This window comes from Neomonachus schauinslandi, chromosome 3 (genome assembly GCF_002201575.2).
Source record: "Neomonachus schauinslandi chromosome 3, ASM220157v2, whole genome shotgun sequence".
NCBI lineage: Eukaryota > Metazoa > Chordata > Mammalia > Carnivora > Phocidae > Neomonachus > Neomonachus schauinslandi.
This window is the reverse complement of record NC_058405.1, coordinates 142,091,834-142,115,055: the sequence shown is the minus strand read 5'-3', so window position 1 is coordinate 142,115,055 and position 23,222 is coordinate 142,091,834. Positions and strand designations below refer to the sequence as shown.

General features: G+C 40.5%; 1 protein-coding gene across 1 annotated transcript in view; it reads left to right on the top strand.

The window, feature by feature from the left end:
* The first annotated feature begins 14,044 nt into the window (after positions 1–14,044).
* CERKL (ceramide kinase like) overlaps positions 14,045–23,222 on the top strand; it is a 110,739-nt gene continuing 101,561 nt past the window's right edge. The window contains exon 1 of the mRNA XM_021703046.1: positions 14,045–14,282. Coding sequence (XP_021558721.1) covers positions 14,045–14,282 — 238 coding nt within the window. The remainder of the gene's footprint in view (positions 14,283–23,222) is intronic.

Sequence of the window (23,222 nt, the reverse complement as noted above, 5' to 3'; positions counted from 1 at the left end):
ATAAATGCATGATTTATACATAGTCACACAAATGGTGGTTTGTCATATATTCATGTAATAATAAATCTGAGCCTAAATCTAATCAGGTTGTTAATGTTGGGATTTATACCTATTGTAGTCAATTAGTACAGTAGCTTAAATAAATGCAAACCATTTAATTCATAATTAGAACAATAGCTGTTGCATGTAAAATGCAGTCCAGAATGAGTGCTGTTTGAGATGTGATCCTGGTACCACTGGAATCGATCTGTACTGTAATCTTGTTTGTAATCCTGTATATTATGGTGTAATGCACAATTTAGAAAACACTCATCCAGTTGCAATAAAATAGTATTGAAAATCCAACCAATTGTTGCATTTCTTCTTAAAGTGATTTTTAAATATAAATAATTCCTAAGCAGAATAGTTGCTTTATTTGCTGAATTAAAAAAAATACTAAATGTATTTGTAGAATAAAATAAAAGACAAAAGTTTACTTTAGCATACTCTCTAGTCTGTTTATCTTGGTTAAGGAGTCACCAGCTCCTTGTAGATAATGAAAGAACCTAACTCATATTTTATTACATGGAATATGAGGCCAGGGGGTGGGGTGGGGAGACAAATGGTTGTTTTGTTTTCCTTTGTTTTAAGTGTCTTCACTTTCAGCTTTCTGTTCTTTTAAATGATTATATTATGTTTTTCCCATTTTTTTTAAAAAGGAGTAATTAATTATTAACAAACAGACACAAACAAGTGCCCTAGCTTAGTTTGTCTATACATTTGAAAATATATAAGAAAACCTTACCATTTTCTTAGTGCTTTGTTATTTGTACATTTTCTTGAACTGAATTGCAAATCAGTACTATCACAAAGTACCATTGCACTTTGCAAGCCAATATTATACAATAGTACTATATCATGTAGTACTGGTTTGCAAACCAGTACTATCCCCAAAGACAGTTATGTACCTTTAGGAAATGCCAGGGGGAAATGACTTAATTAATTTAAAGAATCCAAGAAGTGGCATTTTGTAATTATCTTATGAACATCTTGTGATGATCTCAGTAATTCTTTCCAGAAGAAAATGTAGTGAGTTATTTGTGCTCAAGAACATACTATTTGTAGTATATTTTAAGATGATACAGTTGTGTCCCTTCCCTTTTTGGAACGCTAAATAGAACTCTGTGGAAAAACTTACAGATGACTCTGTCTATTGTTAAGTCCACCAAAAAAAAAAAAAAGAAGTTTGGCATTTCTCTTCCTCTGGATGTATTGACTGACAGGAATGCTTCCTAGGGAATAATATTTTGGCACTTGTGCCCTGGCTCTACCATGGTGCTCTGATTACTGTCATTAGTAACTCCATTGTTCCTCCTCTGATTCGGATGCCACATTGGATGGCTACCTCTCTTCCCAAGCTTGTTCCTTTAATCTCCTTCTCATTGGTGATTTAGGGGTTCCAGAAAGCTGACCTCATTTAGCAAACTGCTCCAGAAAAATGTGAGTAATCTAATGGACAGGAACAATTAGCCATACTAATAACATTGCCAATGGGGCTATGTCAAGCTGTGACAGTAGCAGTAAGGAATATTTCAACATTCAAAGATGTTTGAGTTCAATTTAAAATATATCATTTTAGCATGTTTTCCATCAGCCTTCATCAGATGACAGAAATACTTTTAAGTTAGTCTCAACTTTATCCAAAATGCAGTAATCTCATTCCAAGTGAATCAGGGTTGTTATTTTGAAATCAAGCTGTTGCTTCTAGGATTGCTCTCACTGTTCTTACTTTAAGAGATGTACTACTGATAGGCTATCTGAACAGTGTCAACCTTCCAGCCTAGGGAACCATGAAGTGAACATTCAGATCTATGTGATCTCTTCAGCCGCTTAATTTCACCTATAATTAATATTATAAATCTTCATGCAACTAAAAACTGTTGCTGTAGCAAACAGAAGAAATAATAAGAGAATGCATTTTAAGGATTCCAGCTTTAAAACACCAAGCAAGGAAATCTATATTGTGGATTTTTTGTTGTTGTTGTTTGGTAAGGTAGAAATGCAGACTCTAAGTTTTTTTTTTTTTTTTTCCCTTTCATTTTGCCTATGTAACTTCATTCTAAAACATAAGGATTCTTTCAGTCAGTCAAGGAGTAACTCACATGCCACCATCTTTTATTCAACGGCAGGCACAGCTGTTCCTTCTGCAGGGGAGGTTTTAATTTATGAAAATGATATTGTTTATGCATGAATGAACTGAATGCACTCTGCATCACACACAGCACTTCCATCTGATCAGAGAAATACCACAGAACCAGTGCCAATGTCAGAAACATATTCTACGAATTTACTCACTTAAATGTTTAATGAATATTTGGAAGGCATTTTCAAACCACAAGAAACCCTTTCAATTATCTTTTTCTTTTCTTTTTGAATTGCCACCAATATTTAAAAGAGTCTCAGTTTTTATAATTGGCTAATGCCTATATCTAGCTAATAGGGAAAAAATGTTTTACTAAGTCAAAACCAACCAAAAAGAAGAAACACTGGCAGCTTTGGCTTCATTGGAAAAAAATATTTTCTTAGTGTTGTTGTATATTGCTTGTTATGAGTAACATTTAGGGTTCTATGTGTTCTTTCATCTTGGACAATTACTATTCCTATCAAATACAAAGCTTAGATCTACTTATCTAATGTGAAAATGCTCTAAAGAGTTATTTCCAGAAAAAAACTGGTATTTAAAATCAGCAGTCAGTTTCATAGTGGGAGATGAAATTTGGCTAAATAGTTTAACCAGTGCATAATTCCTTTTGAATAGAACACTGCATAACTTAGATTTCATTTACATCACCAACTGCATTCATACAGTATGATCTATCTACTTTTAATCCTGAAAAATACAATTAAATGCAAATTAAAATGAAGAATTATAATATCTTAAGAATGTTCTGATAGTTTTAGGTTTATAATATGGTACAGTAAAATAACGTTGGCAACAAATTATAAGTGTTCTAATGTATTAATCTTAAAAAACTCCCTATGTTTTTACATTTGAAAGTCTATAATTCTTACAAAATTAATGCATTTCTGAAAGAAGCTAGCAATTACTAAAATGATATATGGATCATTAGCTAGCAGTTTGAAGCAAGTTGTTTTAGTTCTATAATTAAACAAGAGATTTAAAGTGAAAATATCTATTCAACAATTAATAAAACTAGGCTTCAAATGTAGACTGATTTCGTCCTAATGAGAATTGTAAAACAGTAAAGCTGTTCTTAAACTACGCTAAAGCCTCCTCTCTTCCCTTTTCCTCTCCCTCCACTACCACTTACTTCCTAAAAACTATCTAAGTAAAATCTTTAACTCCAGGGTCTGATAAAGAATAAAAGAGCCAACGCAGCATCTTGTGGAACACTAGGGCTGAGAACTCTTGTTGCTACCATTGCACAGAGGCATTCTGGTGTCAGATACATGGTGATTTGTATGGTGGCATAATCACTGGCTCTTGGCCAGGCATTATGTTTCAGAGGACACTATTGTCAAGAACCATTCAACTAGAAATCTGCACTGTACGCACTCAAAAGTTGAGATCATCTGTCTTCCCATGTCAGGAAGAGTTTTGTGCTGGCAATTGACTCATAGACTCTTCACACACACTAACACTTGGTTCAATGACTCTGATGGAAGTAGCTGGGTAACCAAACTAGTGGCATTGACAAGGCCACAGCCCCTGGGGACTTCTGTTTAAATTGCGAAACTTAAAATATCTTAAAATGCAGAGTATTATGTAAATGCTGGACTAAATCCTCGGATACATTAAATGTGGATTTGGCCATCTAAACATTACTGTGCTATTTGCCCAGCTGATATAGAGGTAAGTGGATAGTGACAATAATCGTTTTTATAGATCCCCAGGTATAGAGCAATCCAAAGGGATAGATTGTAAAATAACATCTAGAGATCAGAGAATAAGTTTAATCTCACATCTATGAGGAAACTTGGTAACTTACTTTGCTGTTAACAAGATTAAAAGCTAACCCTGCTTTAGGCTTTGATGCCTTAAAGACACACCTCCAGGAAGGTGGCCTCACATGCTTACTAGGTCAGTGCTAAGTGCTAAGTGCTCTCTGTTCATTACACATTTCATCACCAAGCAGCCCTGTGCCTTATTTTACAGATGAAGGACCTGCAGGAAGCTGGGATACCTGGATACTTATATGACTGGTTTCCTTTCTTCATTCAGGTTCTGGTTCAAATGCCACTTCCTCAGATCCTCATCTAAAGTAGCAACCACTTTCAACCTCACCAAAATCAAAATTATATTGCCCCCTCCCTTTTCCAGAGCATTTATCTGATGTTATCTTGCTTACTTATTTATTTCGTTTATTTTTAAATCATCTATCTCCCACTGTAGAATGTGGGCTTCATAAGAACAGAAACCTTGTTTATTTGTTGTTTCTCTGGTACTTAGAAGATCTAGAAGATCCTCAATAAATATTAACATTCCAAGAAGATCAAACCACACTAATCTAATGCTAAAGATATGTTATAAATCAAGCCAGTTTAGAATGGGAGGGGACCACAAATGATTCTCAGCCCAGTGAAAGTTATAAGCATTAATTCTAGAAAAAGAGAACAATTGACTAGTTTCTTTTTTTTAAAAAGATTTTATTTATTTATTTATTTATTTATTTATTTATTTATTTATTTATTTATCAGAGAGAGAGAGAGAGAGAGAGCGAGGCAGGCAGAGGGAGAAGCAGGCTCCCCACTGAGCAAGGAGCCCAATGCCAGACTCCATCCCAGGACCCTGGGATCATGACCTGAGCCAAAGGCAGCCGCTTAATGACTGAGCCATCCAGACAACCCTTGACACTAGTTTCATATAACATGACACCAAACACCTCTTCCCCACTCCTTTTGAGGATAAAAATCATGAGTTATCAGTTCTTTCTTTTTATTTAATATCAACTTGTTACATATGATTTGGAACTGTAATAAAAGAGGAACTAAAATATTACAATTATAGGCTCTTTCCAGACCCCGCCCTTTTTTTTTCACATTCCTTAAGAACTTGAATGCATGCTACTTTTTTTCCCTTTCTGGTCACCATTCTTTCAGCAACTGTTCTTGTTCTATTGTTAGTGTTATATAAAATTGTCCCAAACTTCCTTATCATCATTGAAGGATTTAGATTATAGCATACCAGAATCTAACCCATAAGGACTATGCATGTAGGCCATCAATGAGTTTGAGAATTTGAGTAGCATTCAACAAATTAAAAAGTAAAATAGGTCACCCATAGATAGATGATAGCTCAGATGCAGAAATCCACAATATAAAAGAGAGTACTGTATCATCACAATAGTTGTTCGTTTCACTCATCTTCCTCCAAGGTATCAGTTAGAATAGAAAAGTGGTAAGTTTGTGGGTAATGTGATCTTCCTTGTCAATACAACACAATGAAAGAAGAACATAGAGTGATTGTTGTCAGCAACACTAGGTATGCATTTTAGCACTACACCTAAGTTATTAGGAAAGGTGCTTAGGGACCAGAAACATCGAAGGATCAGTATTCTTGGGAGGTGATTTAATTTAAAATCACTGAAAACCAAAAGATAACTAATGTTCTTTATAGTCATGATATTTATGCACAGTATGTGCTATTGGTTGAGATAAGTGCTGATGAATTACCTAACCTATAATTTCTACTTCAAAATGTTCACTGTGTAAACTTAGCACATCAGTAATATTTCTTTAGTGTTCTCTCTGAATGATGTCAGTTAGAAGATCATCCCCACTTTGGGTGACGCCAATGAAAGGGTATTACAATGCTTAAGAGACTCTTAATTCCTTACCACTGGTGTCACTAACAAGTGTAGTGCTTGTCTACTCATAGCAGGACATTATAAATTTATAATCTGTAGTAGGTTGCAGGTATGTGACCAAATACCGTTCACATCCAAGACTGGAGAGGATAACATAGCATTCTAAAAAAGGAGAGTTGGGCTAACTTCACTTGTCCTTGTTAGATACTGAATAAGCTTTATTCCAGCTGGTGATTAAATACACGGTAAACAATAGTAACAAATGCATGCAAATTATAACTGGAATCTAAGTAGGGCTCTTTACCAAAATATTTCTTTACTAAAAGAATTTCTTAGTTAATAGAGGCAAGGCTGCTTATTTGGATACCTTTAAATTCCAACATGAGATTTTTGGTTATAGAAACTGTATTTTCATGTTTCCTTGGCTTTGACTAGTACATTAAAAATATTAAATAATGGGATCTTTTGCTTCCCGAGGTTTCATTTTTGCCTAATTAACTAAAAATTCATTTATCTTACTTAAAATACATTGTATATATATATTGTACTGGGTTGAATAGTGCTCTCCCCCAATTCCCAAAAATTCATGTTCAGCCAGAACCTCAGAGTGTGATCTTATTTGGAAACAGTATCCAAATAACACATCTTAATATGTAAGATGTAAATTAAGATAAGGTCATACTGGATTAGAATGGTCGTTAAAGAAGAGGACTGATGTCTTTATTAGGAGAGAACATGCAGACAGAGCACACAGGGAGAATAGAGATACAGGCAGAGATTGGACTGACATGTCTATACACCAAGATCTGCAAGAATTGCCAGCAATCACCAGAAGCTAGAAAAGTGGCATGAAACAGAGCTTCCCTCTGAGTCCCCAGGAAGGAACCAGCTCTGCAGATGCTTTAATTTTGGACTTCTGGTCTCTACAACTGTGAGCAATACATTTCTGTTATTTTAAAGCCACGCAGTTTGTGCTAACCTGGTATAGCAGTCCTAGGAAGCTAATACATATGCTAAAGTCTACAATAAATTAGTATGCTAGCTATGCATAAATATAGGAGAGTTCATTTGAATTCTTAGGAAAATATTATCATGAAGCTTTAGTGATACAATATATAACTACCAGCTTATTTCAGTTAATACCAGGTTTTATATTTGAACAAGCTGACAAATAATAGATATTTCATAAGCATCTGAATTATGTTAAAGTTTTATTGGTTTTTATTCATGTTTATTCATTGGTTTATATTCATTTTATTCATCTAGATTTAGTGAAGTGTGAGTGGGCCTGCCTAATAACCTAATTTTGTTTAAAAATCTTATCCTAGAATTTATAAAGTCATGAAATATAAACTGCCATTTATTCTTCATATGAAAAATGCCATGCTTATTCTATATGTGGGGGTAGCATGTATACTAATAGACCTCTGAAAAAAGAAATATAGCATTTTCCTTGGTTCACAAACACTCATTTAACACATAATTCTATGACATGGAACACTACATAAGTTTTTTTTTAATTATATAGTCCAAACGATTTTAAGTGCCACGACCTCTAAAAGTTCTACCTACCTATCCTAGGTTATTTAGGGCCTTGAGCCAGTACTCCCCTTATAAGCTTAAAACCCAAGGCTAAAGCTCCAACCTTAGTTGTATAGGGCTATCCATCTCATTATTGGACTCTTTTGATTGCTCAAAATACTGGTTACTGATTATAACATCTTCTGAAGTTATTTAATTAATCAGAAGTTTTAGTTTTTATAGACCTGGGATGCTACCTTGTTTTTAATCTTTTTCTATTCTTTTTGTATTTGTTTAGCAGAATATTAAAAGTGTTATTTGGCTTCTTTTAGCGTCTTAGAAGAGAGTGATGAGCAAGCATAATTTAGAGGAACTACAGAAGGCCCAGGACAGACACTCTGGCTAAAAAAATATATATATATTCTAAAAGCAAGAAGTCAAAGATGAAATGTAGGCTGCTACCAGTTAAACAAACCTTTGGGTCAAGCCCCAATCAAAGGTACAGTTGGAAGACACATTTTACAAAAGTACTTCTAAAAACAATAGAAGCATTATACCCCAATATCCTGACTTGGACTCCAAAGTATAGTGAGGACAGTCTCAGAGAGATTTGTGGGAATGGCTTTTGTATAATATGATATAATAAAATTATATATATATACACACACATATATATATATATATATGTATATATATATGTGTGTGTATATATCTATATAGGGATGTACAAATATCACATATATGATACATATAAGTGAACTACATAAAGAAAGCTTACAAAGTTTCTAAAGGAGTTATACCCATTTGAACTAAAAGTTCAAAATTAAAAGAAGCCTCTTGGTCTCCAACTTTTTATGGATAGAAAAAAGGCTGAAAAACTCCTCAGCTGTCATCATGGGCAATTTCCTGTTGAAAAGAAAAGAGGTATAAAGGCAGAACCAACAAGAGGCTGGAGCTAAGAGCTGCTGAGAACAATGAATTAAGGAACTGCTCCTAGGGAGCAGAACTGGATGTGAGATAAGGAACATTCTCTTTCTCAGAGTCTTGGGAGCTAGCAACACATGCCTGCTTGCATCTCAGAATTGCTCCAAACAAGTGACTGCAATGTGCTTTCTATCTTGTACCCCACCCTACCCCACCCCCTACCGCCACCTCCATTTTCCAATGGGAGCATATTCTGTGGTTATTCTCTGCTTGTCTCACCATCGCATGTTGATGTGTGGGGGCAGATAACTCGTATTTTTAGTTCACAGTTTCCCAGAATAAGAGGAGCACATCCTAAAAACTTCATCTATGAGGTCCTGGAATTTGAATCTGGTTCTATGATTTTTGCAGGGACATGTTGCTCTCTACCTTTTAGGCAGCAAGAACCGGAGTAGCAAGAACATTCTGACAAAATCTCCACTCAGGGTGAGAGGGAGGCAGCCCCGTGATAAGGTGCCCTTTTTGCATTAGGAATGACTGAGAGATGGACATAAGTAAAGCTCACTTCACCTAAAATACATGTTGATAAGGAGAAATTAAATACATCATAAATTTTTCTTTTTTCCTCACGCATGAGATATGTTCAATGATATCAAAACTTAATACAGGAATTCAATTTAAAAAGTTAACTTATTCCTTCATAGATTCAACAAACATCTATTGAGCATCTATTCTTCTAAAGGCACTGTTCTAGGCATAAGAGATAGAGCTCACTGCTGTCATTGAGGTACCCAACTGATGGGAAAGGGGAGACAGACAAGAAAGAAGTAGGCAAATAAGTCAATGATAGACATTTGGATAGTGGGAATGCAATGAGGAAAATAACATTGAGTAGGGGTGAACTTTTGATTGGCCAGGGAAGAACCTCTGAGCCGGTGACATGAAGTTGATCGGGGCACCCTGCAAAGCCATGCTATAATAAAGATTGTTCCACACAGAGTAAATAACAACAGCAGGGGCCCTGAATGAAGAATAAACTTGGTTTATTTGAAGAATGGAAAGAAGGCCAGTGTGGTTGGACGTAAGTATAGAAAGCATGGAGGAATAATGATAGGAGATGGAATTTGAGTAGGTGGGCAGGAGTTAGGTCACAAGGCGTCTAATAGGTCATGGTGGGAGTTTGGACTACCTGCAGCGAGCAGTCCTTAGTAAAAAATATTCTCTAAAGTTAGCTGGAGTTTGAAAAAGGCTATGTTGATGGTAATTTGATAACACAGGCACTCACTTATGCACACAAACTCCAGACTTCGAAGCCAGCAGAGCCTGTGGGAGATCAAAGGGCGGGATCTGGAATTATCCACTGGCCAAAGCTCAGGCATTAGGATTCCTTGTCCCCTGCCCTTGATGCAGTCGGTCGGGATGCCTCAGTTGGCTGTAATTTCACCTGCCTCCCTCTGTGGAACTGAGAAGGGGTCCCTGACTTCAGGAGACTGTCCCATCAGGCCTAAACCTCTCAGATACTTAATGACATCCTGAAAACAATGTTAACAGCAGAGAGTTTTTCAAGGTCTTCTGCTCAGACGTGAATTTCTAAAAACAAAACAAAACAGAACAAACAAACAAACAAACAAAAACCACGGATGCAGACTGTTTCCAGACCTAGCCAAATGCCTTCCAAACATAAAGCAACTATGTGCCTGTTAAGTTAGGACTCTTACTGTTTTGTGCTCTGAAAACAAATACCCAAGCTTCAGCCAGAGCAGGGAAAGCAATGTTCAGGAAGCTACCTAAAAATTTTCAGAGAGCAGTTTTCATGCATTAGTGTATCATATATATGCATCACTTATGGGACAACTGAGTCTCAGGAACTAGGGGAAAACTCTATTGAGGTGCTTTAGCATTATTGTTATAGATATTTCAGGAGCACATATTATGTGCTAGGCACTGTGCCAGTTACTGAGACTTCAGTGGAGAACAAGATAAATTCTCTGACATCAAGGAGCTTTTATTCTAATAATAATAATAATAACACTTAACTTTTTTTTAAAGATTTATTTATTTATTTATTTGTCAGAAAGAATGAGAGAGAGCTCACACATAAGCAGGCAGAACAGCAGGCAGAGGGAGAAGCAGGCTCCCAAGAAGCAGGGAGCCCGATGTGGGACTTGATCCCAGGACTCTGGGATCATGACCTGAGCCAAAGGCGGACGCTTAACCGACTGAGCCACCCAGGCGTCCCAACACTGAACATATATTGAGTGTTTCTTACATTCCAGCACTCTTACTAAGTACATTAACTCATTCAATGGGGAATCTAGACAATAAACATAGAAGTGAACATAGAGTAAGAGGTAATAATAAGGGGTGTAAAGAAAAATAAAGCAGGGGATGGTAGAGAGATCAATGGTGGCCTGAAGATGTCTATGTCCTAATTCCCAGAACCCGTTAATGTGTTACCTTACATAGCAAAAGGGACTTTGCAGACACAGTTAATGATTATCCAGATGGGTCCAATGTAATCACAAGGGTCCTTACAACAGGGAGGGAAGAAGGGCAAAGTCAGAGACATGAGATGGAAGGATGGAAGCAGAGAGAAGATGTGATGGTGCTAGCTTTGAAGATGGAAGGGGGCATGAACCAAGAAATATAGGCAACCTGTAGAGGCTGGAAAAGGCAAGGAAATGAATTCTTCCCTGGAGACTCCAAGAGGGATGCAGGCCTATTGATGACTTCATATTAGTCCAGTGAAACAGAGTTTGGGTTTCTGACCTTTAGGAATGTCAGATAATACATCATGTTGTTTTAAGCCACTGAGTTTAGGGCAATTGGTTCCAGCAGCAATAAAAAAAAATAATACCCATGGTTACAGGAAGGTGAATAATGGAGGATGGCAGCAATGAGATGAAGATCTTTAAGCAGCAAAGTGATTGAGATGAAGGAGGGAGCCATCTGGTTGGCTGTCTGGGAAAACATTCCAGAGAGGGAACAGCAAGGCAAATGCTCTGAGAAGGGGCTAGTCTCAGTCTGTTTGAGGACTAGTCAGGAGGTTTGTGTGAGCGAGCAAAGGGAAAGGTGTTAGAAGGTGACCTTGGAGAGGTAGCCCGAGCCCAGATTATGTAGGGCCTTGGGAACTTGCCAAGCATGTTGAGTTTGTTCCAAGAGTGATGGGAGATCATGAGAAGGTTGTGAGTAGGGAGGGATATGATCTTGTTACTTTTAAAAGGAGCAGTGTGATTGCCAGGTGGAAAACAGACTCTGGGCTGGAGGAGGCAGTAGAGGCAAAGGGGAAAGCACAGAAACGGGTGGGAGGCTATTGAAGCGGTCCAGTGAGGGGTGTAGAGGTGCAGACTGGGAAGAGAAGAGGCTGAAAGGAGTCTCTTTTGCAGATGCAATTGACAGGATTTGCCAGTGGATTGGATGTGAGTCCAAGACGGAATGACATCAAGGATTTTGATGACACTATTGCTGAGATTTGGAACATTCTGGGAGGAACAGGTTTATGAAGGAAATTCATGAGTTTGGTTTTAGCTACGTTATGTTTCAGATGTGGTGATGTCAGGTAGGCAGCTGGCCAGAGAGCCTAAAGTTCAGGGGAGTGGTTGGGCCTGGTGACATCACTCAAGGAGCCTTGAATGGTATGAAAAGCCATGGCGCTGATGCTCGTGTAGCTAGATGCTGAGGACAGAGCCCCTGGGCACTGCAACCTTTAGAGCCCTGGGAGAGGACAGCTCGCCAAGAGCAGGGAATGGAGTACAGCCATTACTTTCATCCTCAAGAGACGCGAAGCCAACGTTTTTGACCGTCTGGCCTGCTGAAGCTTGGAAAATGGCAACGTGGCACTTGCAAAGGTCCTAAGAAGGAGCCATGGCCTTGGCCTATTTGCCCTGGCTTTCAGTGAGCTCTGTGCTGATGGTCCGACAGCTGTGAATACAAGACGCTGAATCTAGAGGCACCTGGGCAACTCGCTCTGTGAGGGCCCTGGCCTCAGCACTAATGACCGCTGGGCTGAACCCCCTGAAGCCTGCATGGGGGTTAGCAGCCGCTGCACTTCTTCAAGAAACAGCTCTCCGCGATCCGATCAAACACAGGCTCTTCCCTGCTTTGCTTGGAAGCTTGGGTATTTGTTTTCAGAGCATTAAACAGTAAGAGTCCCAGCCTAACTAACACACAGGCGCTTTATATCTGAAAGGGATTTGGCTAGGCCTCCAGTCTCCCTCCCGGGTTGTCTGAAATCCAAGTTTGAGCCGAGAACCTTGAGACACTCCCGCTACCATTAGCTCTCCTGTCTGGCTTTGCAGCGTGACCAGGACAAGCAGAGGAAGGAGAAGTGCCTGAAGTCACTGGTGAGAGGACGAGCACCCTGGAACGAGAATTCACAACCCTACCAATTTATTTTGCTTTCATTCCCTCGCCCCTTTTTCTCAATACAATTATTTTGACCTTATAAAAAGGCTGCTGATTTACCTCCCACTACGCTCCTCTTCCAGAGAGCTCAGTTTCTCCCTGTTTCATTGTCACAGTTCGTCAGCTCCCTGTTAATCCACTGCTTAGAGCAGCGATTCCCAGGCCTAGCTGAGCACTGGAATCATCTGGGGAGCTTTAAAAACTCCTGAAGGCTGGGTCCCATCCCCAGAGATTCCAGTGTAATTGTCTTCAAGTGCAGCCTGGGCAGCTGGATTTTTTTAAAACTTCCCAGGTAACTCTAATGTGCAGCCATGATTGAGAACCACTGGCCTCCCGACTCTCTGTGCTTTCCAAATTAACCATCAGCTAATTTCATGACTCTCCGCTCTCAGAGAAAGTGACGGATGAACCCCTCAGGGCCCTCTCCATTTCCAGGTAACACTACATTACAGCCGTAGCCTTCAAGAGAACAAGGCCTGCTCCTTGTAATCTCCCTCCAGGGAGTGCCAGATCCAGGCAAAGACAAGATGGCGCAGGAGAGATCTTGGGGAAAGTAGGACCCTCAATACTGCCAGCCCAAAGGCACCTTTTTATTAAGTCTTTTTTTCATGCCAGTGTAGTTCAGGTACACTGTCATATTCGTTTCAGGTGTACAATATAGTGATTCAACAATTCTACACATTAGTGCTCATCATGATAAGGCACCTTCTTTTAACACTGTCAGGTGAGAATTTGTCAGTGTAAACCTGAGACTTAACTTCGGCTTCCCCTCAGGGCTTTTGGGAAATGCGCTCTTTATACCAAGTGCATCAAATCAGCTAACAATCGAGGGCGTGCCAGCGCGGTTATAGAGCGTGACCTCTGCCTTCTAGGAGAGCCTACTGGGAAGGAGGGGGAGAAACAAAGGTCCTTGCAACCTCAAGTGTGTTCTGCAGACCAGGGCGTGGGCGTCGCCATCACCCCGGAGCTTCTTAGAAATACAGTATTCTGGGCCCCATCCCAGATCGCTTCAGTAAGAATCTGCATTTTAACGAGATGCGCAGGGGGTAAGTAAAAGTTTGAGAAGCGCTGGTTTATCGAACTGTGGGTAGCGCAGTACACGAAATCCTCCTGAATAGTAGGGTTTCGCGGAGGGAGCCACCTTTTCCTCTTCCCGGACCGGGGGTCTTTGGGCAGTGAGTGGGAGAGACCTACTGCCGGCAGGCCAAGGCGCAGGATTGGGTCCGGGCGGCCCCGCCTGCCCGCCCCGCCTCCCTCCCTGGTCTCTGCCCTGCGCGCGGTTGCTCTGGCAACGCCGGACGCAGCTCGAGCAGTGGCTGCTGCGGCCTCCACCTCCTTCTCAAAGGCCTCCCCAGACCCCTGGATCCGGCTCAGCTAGCGTCTCCGCCATGCCCTGGGGGTGGCGCGGGGGCCGGGTGAGCGCCCTGGAGGGCGGCCCGGAGGAAGAAGCGCCCCCGGCGGCGGCCGCTGGGCCCTCGGCGCTGTGGGCGTCCCAGCTACAGCCGGAGGCGGCGGCCGGGCAGATTCTGCTTCGGGGCATCTTCAAGATCGGGAGGAGCAGCTGCGACGTGGTGCTGGGCGAGCGAGCCCTGAGGTGGTGGCCCATCCAACCCGAGCGCCCTGCGGGTGAGTGGTCCCGGCCCCTTCACCTGCAGCTGCGCCCCCACCCTCTCCTCCTCTCTCCACCTTCCGCCCCGGCGCTTCCCTGCGCTCCCCTCAAGCTCCTCGTCTCCCAGCGTCCCGACGCCCCCGCCCCCTCCCCAGCTGGGGAGAACCTTATCTACCCCCCCACCCCCCCAGGGGCCTCGCGCTACCTGCTGCCTCTTGCCTGGCTTCCCGCCTCAGGGTGCGTTCCCTGGAGTAAAGTCACACTGAGCTTCTGTTTTGCGACACAGAAAAAAAGAACTGAGCCCCAGAGGGGCGGTGTTTATTCTAGACTGTGGGAAGGTCCTCTCCTTCCCTCCAAATTGGAGTTTCAATCCATCAACTTCTGCCGGTAGGCTGAAAGTATAAGCATTTTACAGAGTACACCAACACGTGGGTTCTGAATCCGCCTCTCATTTTGGTGACTTCTGAAATTTCAACCCCCACCCCCTTGGGCTCTCTCTGGACTTCTCCATCCCTCACGTTCCTTGCCATTGTCTACAATTAAGGCTTCTACAGGCTTAGTCTAGAAACTGTTGATCTTCAATGTTAACTTTAAAATCCTCATCATGCTGCTTACTTGCTTTCACCTTTTATTGACTTGAGTTATTTAGAAATGTTACAGTGCCATATTTACAATAGAACTATTTCAAGTCTTAGTCTAGAGATGATTTCTCGAAAACCTTGGGATGTGACACTGTCTCTCCTAGCCAAATACCAACTTAAAATGGTCTTCCTGGGTTGGAAAACCAGCCACCCTGTACTAGTACTATAGAAACCTGTTACTGTTTTAAAGTTTCTTGCGCAAAAAGCTAACAAAATGCAGCTGACTAGTCAGGGACTCTGCCCTGGTTGAGTGTGAATTCTGCCTTCGCTGCATAGGCGGTCCCTGCTCTCTTATACTTAAAGTGTTTTCAGGTGTTTTGAAAGCCAAGGTAGACTATCTTATTGAAGCTCTGAGTTAAAAGCTAGGGATATGGATGTAGAATTCTGTTAAGTTTTTAAGTCTGTTTGAATTTGGGAGGATATAGAAGTTGTTTAGCATACAAGAGCCAACTTTACCTACAATGAAGGTGAAACACTACAGAATTAAAATGAGACCTTGCTCAGTGAGAGATCATACAGATTGGTGTTGCAGTGCCCATACACAAAAAAGGCAAATAATGACATGAGAAAGGAAATGTTTTAAATTGAGTGGTGATGGAGGAAAAGTATGCTTACTTAGTGTTCCTGGAAGTAGAATTTAAAAACTATAAAGGTTGGATGTTTTTTGGGCTTTTTTTTTTGGGGGGGGGGCTCTAAAACCCCTTTTCTTTCATCTAGGTGTATTACTTTTTTCTTAACACCTAGCATGCAAACCACTTTAGACCCTTAAAATTGGAAGTTCAGAATCCTAGCAGCTTCATAAGAACTTCTATTTGTAGAAGAAATGGATGTTTTACTTAGTAAACTGAGTGGGAGAAGAAAAGGTACTAAGAAATAAGTTTAAATGTGTGAAATAGTCTCTGATGTGGAATTAGTTTAGATGTGAGTGCTGAAAGACCAATGAAATTGGTCCAGATAATAGAGGAAGGGCAATATCAAGGTTACCATACTTGGGAGGCCGTGGTGTGGAAGGATGTAGTGGGGGAGACCATGTCCATTGCTCCTTGGTCAGTGACTGACTGTTGCAGGAAAGGGTGGGATAGGGTGGGGTGACTGGGCGTTATTAGATCATACATAGGAAATAGTTGCAAGACCACTCAGTTTTTTTTTATTTTTTTAAAGATTTTATTTTATTTATTTGAGACAGAGCACATGAGAGGGGGGAGGGTCAGAGGGAGAAGCAGGCTCCCTGCCGAGCAGGGAGCCCGATGCGGGACTCGATCCCGGGACTCCAGGATCATGACCTGAGCCGAAGGCAGTCGCTTAACCAACTGAGCCACCCAGGCGCCCAAGACCACTCAGTTTTTAAACTTCACAGTGCCTTTGTAGTTTTTTAAAAGTAGATCTTATTTTTTAGAGCAGTTTTAGGTTCACTGGAAAAATGAGCAAAAGGTATAGAGATTTCCCATATGCCCTCTGCCCCTTACACATGCACAGCCTCCCCCATTATCCACATTGCTCACCAGAGTGGGACATTTGTTACAATTCATGAACCTACATGGACCCATCATTACCCAGAGTCCATAGTGTACATTAGGGTTCACTCTTGATGTTGTACTTTCTATGGGATTTGACAAATTTATAATGTGTGTCTTTGGGTTCTCCAGAGATAAGGGAACTTTGGCTATAGATTAGAGGAGATGTACTATGGGATTATGGAGGCATAGATTGACCAGGATGCCACCACTGCAGTGTAAAGTATGTACGCAAAAGGGCATCATCTGTTCAGAAAATGTTGATTATCTGCAATGTTACCTACTGATCTTTCTATTGGAATTTTAATATCTGGCCATTTTAGTTGTGTAAATATACAATAAATAAACATATGTTTTTCATGTGAATATAAAGTAATTACCCAGTTAGCTGTGACCTAGAAAGGAACAAAATCCTGAAGAAAGGGGAGAGGGATCAGGTGAGTTCTCTGAGGCTAGACAAGTCTGGGTCATGGGACCCTGCCTAGGCAAAGCAGATTAAGAGTAGTGCCACAGTATGGTATCCCCCAACATAGTGCCTGGAACTGGTGTCAAATTACGGGTGCACAGGAAAGGGGACATGGGCAGATGTATTGGACAAATCTGTGTATTTTATAACTTAGCCCTTCACTTGTGCTGTTGATGGATCAGAGTTCAACGTTTTCAAAAGCATCACCAGTTGCCTGTTGGCATTGTTCTAAATCTCAGCCAAGGACAAACTTCTAGGCATATTTGCTTAGCAAGTAGTAAGCTTCTACTTGAAAGGTTCGATTAAAGCAGGAGATAGAAACATCTTTGTGCATCTCCAAAGCCGGCTCTGCTTACTGTACTGTGTGACTGGGTGGGTCATGTTTTACCATAAAGGAACAGCTACTGGTGGGGAGAGTTAGGGATGGGTAAGATTAGGCTGTATTAAGCTCAAATTTTATTTATTTTTATTTATTTATTTTTTTAAAAGATTTTATTTATTTATTTGACAGAGAGAGAGACAGCGAGAGAGGGAACACAAGCAAGGGGAGTGGGAGAGGGAGAAGCAGGCTTCCCGCAGAGCAGGGAGTCCGATGCGGGGCTCGATCCCAGGACCCCAGGATCATGACCTGAGCCGAAGGCAGACGCTTAACGACTGAGCCACTCAGGCGCCCCTAAGCTCAAATTTTAATACAGTTACGAATGATCAATTTAGGAATTTCTGTGACAGGAATACCAAAATGCCCACAAATCTCTCTGCCTTTTCACACTGGAAACCTCACCATTTACTCATGGATAGCACCTTGATGTATGGAAAAAATGGGATCTTTTGTAGGGTCCCTGCTCCAGCTGTCTGTAATCTCCTGCCCGGTGTGGGAGCCTTTTCAGGAGTGGGAACCAAAGGACCTGCCATCTTGTCTCTGTGACTAACAGGACTATAATTGATTTGGGGCAAGTGATTTAACCCCACTTAGTTTCTTCACCTGCAGAATGAGACATTTACATTACAGTTGACCCTCAAACAACTTGACTTGGAACGGCACAGCTCTACTTACACATGAGGTTTTTATTTTTTTATTTTTCTTTTGATAAATGCAGTACAGTAGTATAAATGTTAAGAATCTTAAAAGAGGCTTTTTTCCTCTAGCTTACTTTATTGTAAGAATACTGTACCTAATACATTTAACATACAAAGTGTGTGGTAATTGACTATTCCTGTTATTGGGGATTCTGCTGTCAACAATAGGCTATTGAGTTTTGGGCGAGTGAAGAGTTCTATGTGGATTTTTGACTGCACATGGGTCAGCACTCCTAATCCCTGCATTATTCAAGGGTCAAGTGTATATAATCATTGAAAACCATCACCTCTGAAGTTGCTTTTTATTTTTTATTTATTTTTAAAGATTTTATTTATTTGACAGAGACACAGCGAGAGAGGGATCACAAGCAGGGGAAGGGCAGAGGGAGAAGCAGGCTTCCTGCCGAGCAGGGAGCCTGATGTGGGGCTCGATCCCAGGACCCTGGGATCATGACCTGAGCCGAAGTCAGACACTTAATGACTGAGCCACCCAGGTGCCCCGAAGTTGCTTTTTAAAGAACATACCTATTTTCATAGACTTCAGGGGTCAGGACATCATAAATAAGTATCACTTTTGAAGGATCAGTGGAGTCAGCCATCCAGTGCGTGCAAAGGAGCTGTATTTTACAGTAGGAGCTACTCAACCCTAATGAATTTCTAGATAGAAGAAACACATGGGGAAAAAACAGGCACCTTCCTGCCCTTCTCCAGCTTCAGTGGTGAGAGGTGGACAGTCATCTCAGGCCCGGGCCTGTCTATGGAAAGGAAGAAACCATTTTCTGATGGAAAAATGTTGGTCAAGGCTAGTCATCAGCACATTTTTTTTTTTTTTTTTTTTAAGATTTTATTTGACAGAGAGAGACAGTGAGAGAGGGAACACAAGCAGGGGGAGTGGGAGAGGGAGAAGCAGGCTTCTTGCTGAGCAGGGAGCCCCATGCGGGGCTCGATCCCAGGACCCTGGGATCGTGACCCGAGCGGAAGGTAGATGCTTAACCGAATGAGCCACCCAGGTGCCCCATCAGGACATTTTTCTTTATGATGGATAAAAAGACTAGCTTATCCTCGATTTCATTTATGATACCTTTTAAGCAAATTTCAGGGCAAGGATTTTATAATATTCAGATGCTAATCAGACATGTTTTAAATATGAAAATGAGAGTTTCAAATCTTATATAGGTTTAAAATTCTCTATTTTTCATGGACTTACTATTTCAGGTTACACAATTTCATGATCTGTTTTACCAAAGGGTTATTCCTACCCCAACTCTGAGCTGAGTTGAATTAGAGCAGTAACCAGAAAATGTGAGAAAGCAGGGCTTCAAAATAAGGTCTTGAAAGTGTTTCTTTTATGAGCATTATAATGATTAACTTTACATATATAAACATTTGCTGGAAACTTACCAGTGTGAAAGGTAATGTGGAAAAATGTGAAAATGAGAAAAAATAATTTAAAAATAAGAGTTAATGGTTGTTTGGGACTTAGCAGAGCTGGGTGCATTCTAAGTATTAATCTGCCTAAGCTGTTTGGGAACAGATGTACGTGAAACAGATCCCAGTCTTCTGTTGTGTACATCCAAAGTGAGACATCTGTCGGTGGACCTTGTGGTCAGAAATAATGGAAGCAGGGGTTAAACCCCAAAATGACCTGTTGCGTGAATTATTGAAGGATTAATTACTCGGTAAAACATGCTTTGATTTATCAGTCTACATATTAAGAAAATACTTCTTTTAAAAAATGGTCTGTTCCTAAGATGTCAAATTTGAAGGAATTTAAAAAAGATGGGTATGAAAAATCAAGTTTACCAAGGAACTGCATGTACTGTTTATGAAATTTTTTAAATGCTTTGAAAGGTCTTTTTAACCTATTATAGAAATATTAAATAGTCTTATTGTATAAAAACTTCTTATTAAAGTAAGTTGGTCCACACAGAAAAGCAAATGTAGAGTGAATCTCTAAAGCATGACTGTTGAATTGAACTTTCTGTGTTGATGGGATATTCTGTGCCTGAACTGTCCAATACCATTGTCCCAGGCCCCACGTGCCTAGTATACCTGAAATGTGGCTAGTGTGCTTGAGTAACTGAATTTTTAATTTTAATTAAATTTAATTTTAATTAAAATTAATAGCTACAAATGGCTAGTGGTGATCACACTGGATAGTGGGGCTCTAATGCATCCATTGGATGCACCCATCCAATTGAAATTGTTGATTTCCTTTATTCCTAAAATATCAGTTTGAATATTTACTTCTATAGGAAAGTACAGTTTTCAAATCTTCATGAAGAACTGATATGGCCATACAACCTGAGCTGCCAATTTAGACACAGCCCCTGAGTCTAGAGACAGCAAAACCCTTTAACATATTTCGTGACTACAAAAAAAAAAAACAAACAAAAAACTTTTGTTATTGCAAAGTAATGGGTTGATGGTAAAGTTGAAATCTTGTCTCTAAGAATGATTGTATTATTCCTCATGGTCGTTGTGATTTACTTGAATTGAGATTTGGCAAACTTAATCTGTTTCTTACTATGAAAAGAGTATATACTAAATAATTGTCCTAGCCTGTCTACCCCAAATCCCTGAGAGTCTCCATATTAATGTTATTCCTCAACCATGTGGCACCATCTGAAGGCAAGTGCTTCTAGAATCTTGATCTACTTTTATGTCTCCCTTCCTTTTGCCCTCCTCCACATGGGGATCTTTGGGGCTAGACCTGGCACATAAATATCTTCCTAGAAGTGGGGAACAGTACTTGTGCTGCAGCCAAGGGACTTAAAGACTGAGATTCCAAAGTCTGGATCAAGGTCAGTAAACCAGAGAGGTGGGTCCAGCTGGGACTGTGTGAAGCAGGAGGACCTGAAGTGAATTGCAGAGTCTAAACATGAAGCTAAAGAATCAAAGAGCCAGGGTAGTAGATAATGGGATTGATGGGTAGGTTGGATACACAGGAGGACGCGATTGCCTGGACTAGGCATTTTTGTCCTCTCTGTAATTTGGGAAAATGGACCATCCTTGTTTAAAGGGTTAGGGATGAAGTAGACATAATTCACTGTGGTCTCAGTACTGCAATACTCATCCTGAACCTTATTGCCTATCCTGCTGAGCCTGTTACTTGACTAGGTCATGAGATTACATTTCAAATATTGACAAATCTACAAACATCAGTCCCCAACATGGGCTTCTAGAAGTCTTCCATATGACTGTATCCTGCCCAAATTTTAGAAGAACTGTGCCAAAGATGGGGGTGTAGTACATGCCGGGCAAGTGATATCTGGTGTGTATAGAATGAGAAAAAGGAGGAGATTCTTAGTAGCCATGGCTCTTCATATGCTCTTAAGTTTTCCAAAATCAGTATGTGATGAGAGAGGTAAAAGGAAAAAGATAAGTGGAGTTTGAAGGGAATTAAATTTTATGCTAACTTCTGGCATGTGAACCAGAAGTTGAGGATTTCGGTGTGATAAATGGCTGAATTAGGAAGCAGGGAGGCAGGCAGGTATGCAAACCAAAAAAAAAAAAAAAAAAAAAAATTGGCATACTGCTATGGACTTATGGTAAGCCTAAAGATAAGTCTAAAATAATATACCAGCTGGCATCAGGGAATTCCTACGTACATTCCAGGATTTTAGTCAGAAACAGTGTTCTAGAAACTACTGCTACACAACAGTGTCCAGTGTTTGACTGAAAACAATGAACGTTTATTGATGTTTACTCTGCCAAGTATCTTATCTTGTTTAATCTTCCCAGCAAGATTATGTAGTCTAGGTAGGATTTTTATCCCTAGGGCCCGGAGATGTTAAATAACTTGTCCAAGGTCCTACTAGCAATGGAGTTCAAAGCCAAGCATTCTGACGGGTGAGCCCATACTGTGCCCTTAGGTTCTGCTGCTTCCTGGATCAAGCAAGAAGGAATTCTCCCTCATGCTGTCAGGAGTCTGTCTTGTGTGTGAGTGAGCATCATGGCCCAAACAAAAACAAAAAACCTTTAATACAGTAATATCATCGGACTTCATTCAGACCTTTAAGACCATTCGACCATGGAAATCACATTCTTCTGGGGGTACTTCCATTTCTGAGTACATGATGAAAGAGAAATGGGAATTTTTATAGTTAAAATAAAACAAAACAAAACAACCCAGTATTTTTATTACGGAAAACCTCAAACATAGCCAAATGTAGAAAGAATAATAGAAGCCTTCATATACAGTCCAGTGAAGGGAGAGGCTCTATGTAACACATTGGCCTTGAAATTGTTTAAACTCAGTCTTGTTTCATCTGTGCCCTGGCTCTTTCCCTTATTTCTCTAGAATAGTTGGAAGCAATTCCTAGACCTCATAGTTGCATCTGTAAACATCACAGGGTGTATCTCTAGGAGATAAGGATTTAAAAAATAGGACAACATAATCACAAAACCACTGTTCCAATTTAAAATAATCCCCTATATCCTTAAATATCCAGTCAGTGTTCATAGTCTCCTGATTGTTTCTCTTTAAATAGAAATCAACATGGGAAAATGAGGTCCATTTTGCAGTTGGTTGCTGGGTTTTTAATATTTTCTAATCCACGGATTCCTCTCTTCTTCCTTGGAATTTTTTTTCCAGAAAAAATTGGCCTGTAAATTCCCATAGGAATATGAAGTTTATTGGGGGCAAATGTCTGTGAAAGATAAAAGTAGGGGGAGACTGATCAGGAGGGATACCCTTGTGACTTTGAGGCCGATCTGACACCTGTAAAGGGGGGATAAAGCAGGCAGGGACAGGGAGAGCGTCAGCCCATGATACATGTCTGGTCAAGTCTTTGTTTACCTATGGTGAGATCTGGGGGACAAGGCTGCCCATTAGGAATCTTGCCTTGGGCAGAAATGGCCAAACCTCAGCTGTGTTTAGTCATGGGAATAGTGTGCCCTCAGCAACAGAGTTGAGGTGGAGCCTGAAGGGACCAACAGCTGGAGGTCGTCAGCTAACTGCCTTCTTTGCAGCAGAAAGCAAAGTTCTTCCTCAAAGGGAGATGACAGCATCCATAGTGACCAATGAGGTTTATTATGATTGTTACGAACTTAGGTATTTAAACATATGAAAGTTTTCAGTTTATAGCAATTCCAATTCTCAAATTGTCCTTATCCTGGCTTTTTGGATGAATGGGAACCCCTCCAAGTTGACTTCTAAGTCATTTTGACATTCCCTCAGCTGTCTCTGATGGTTTCCTTGCTTTCTGGAAGGGTATGTCATGCCTCCGACATGGCAACAACCTGATCATCAAGGAT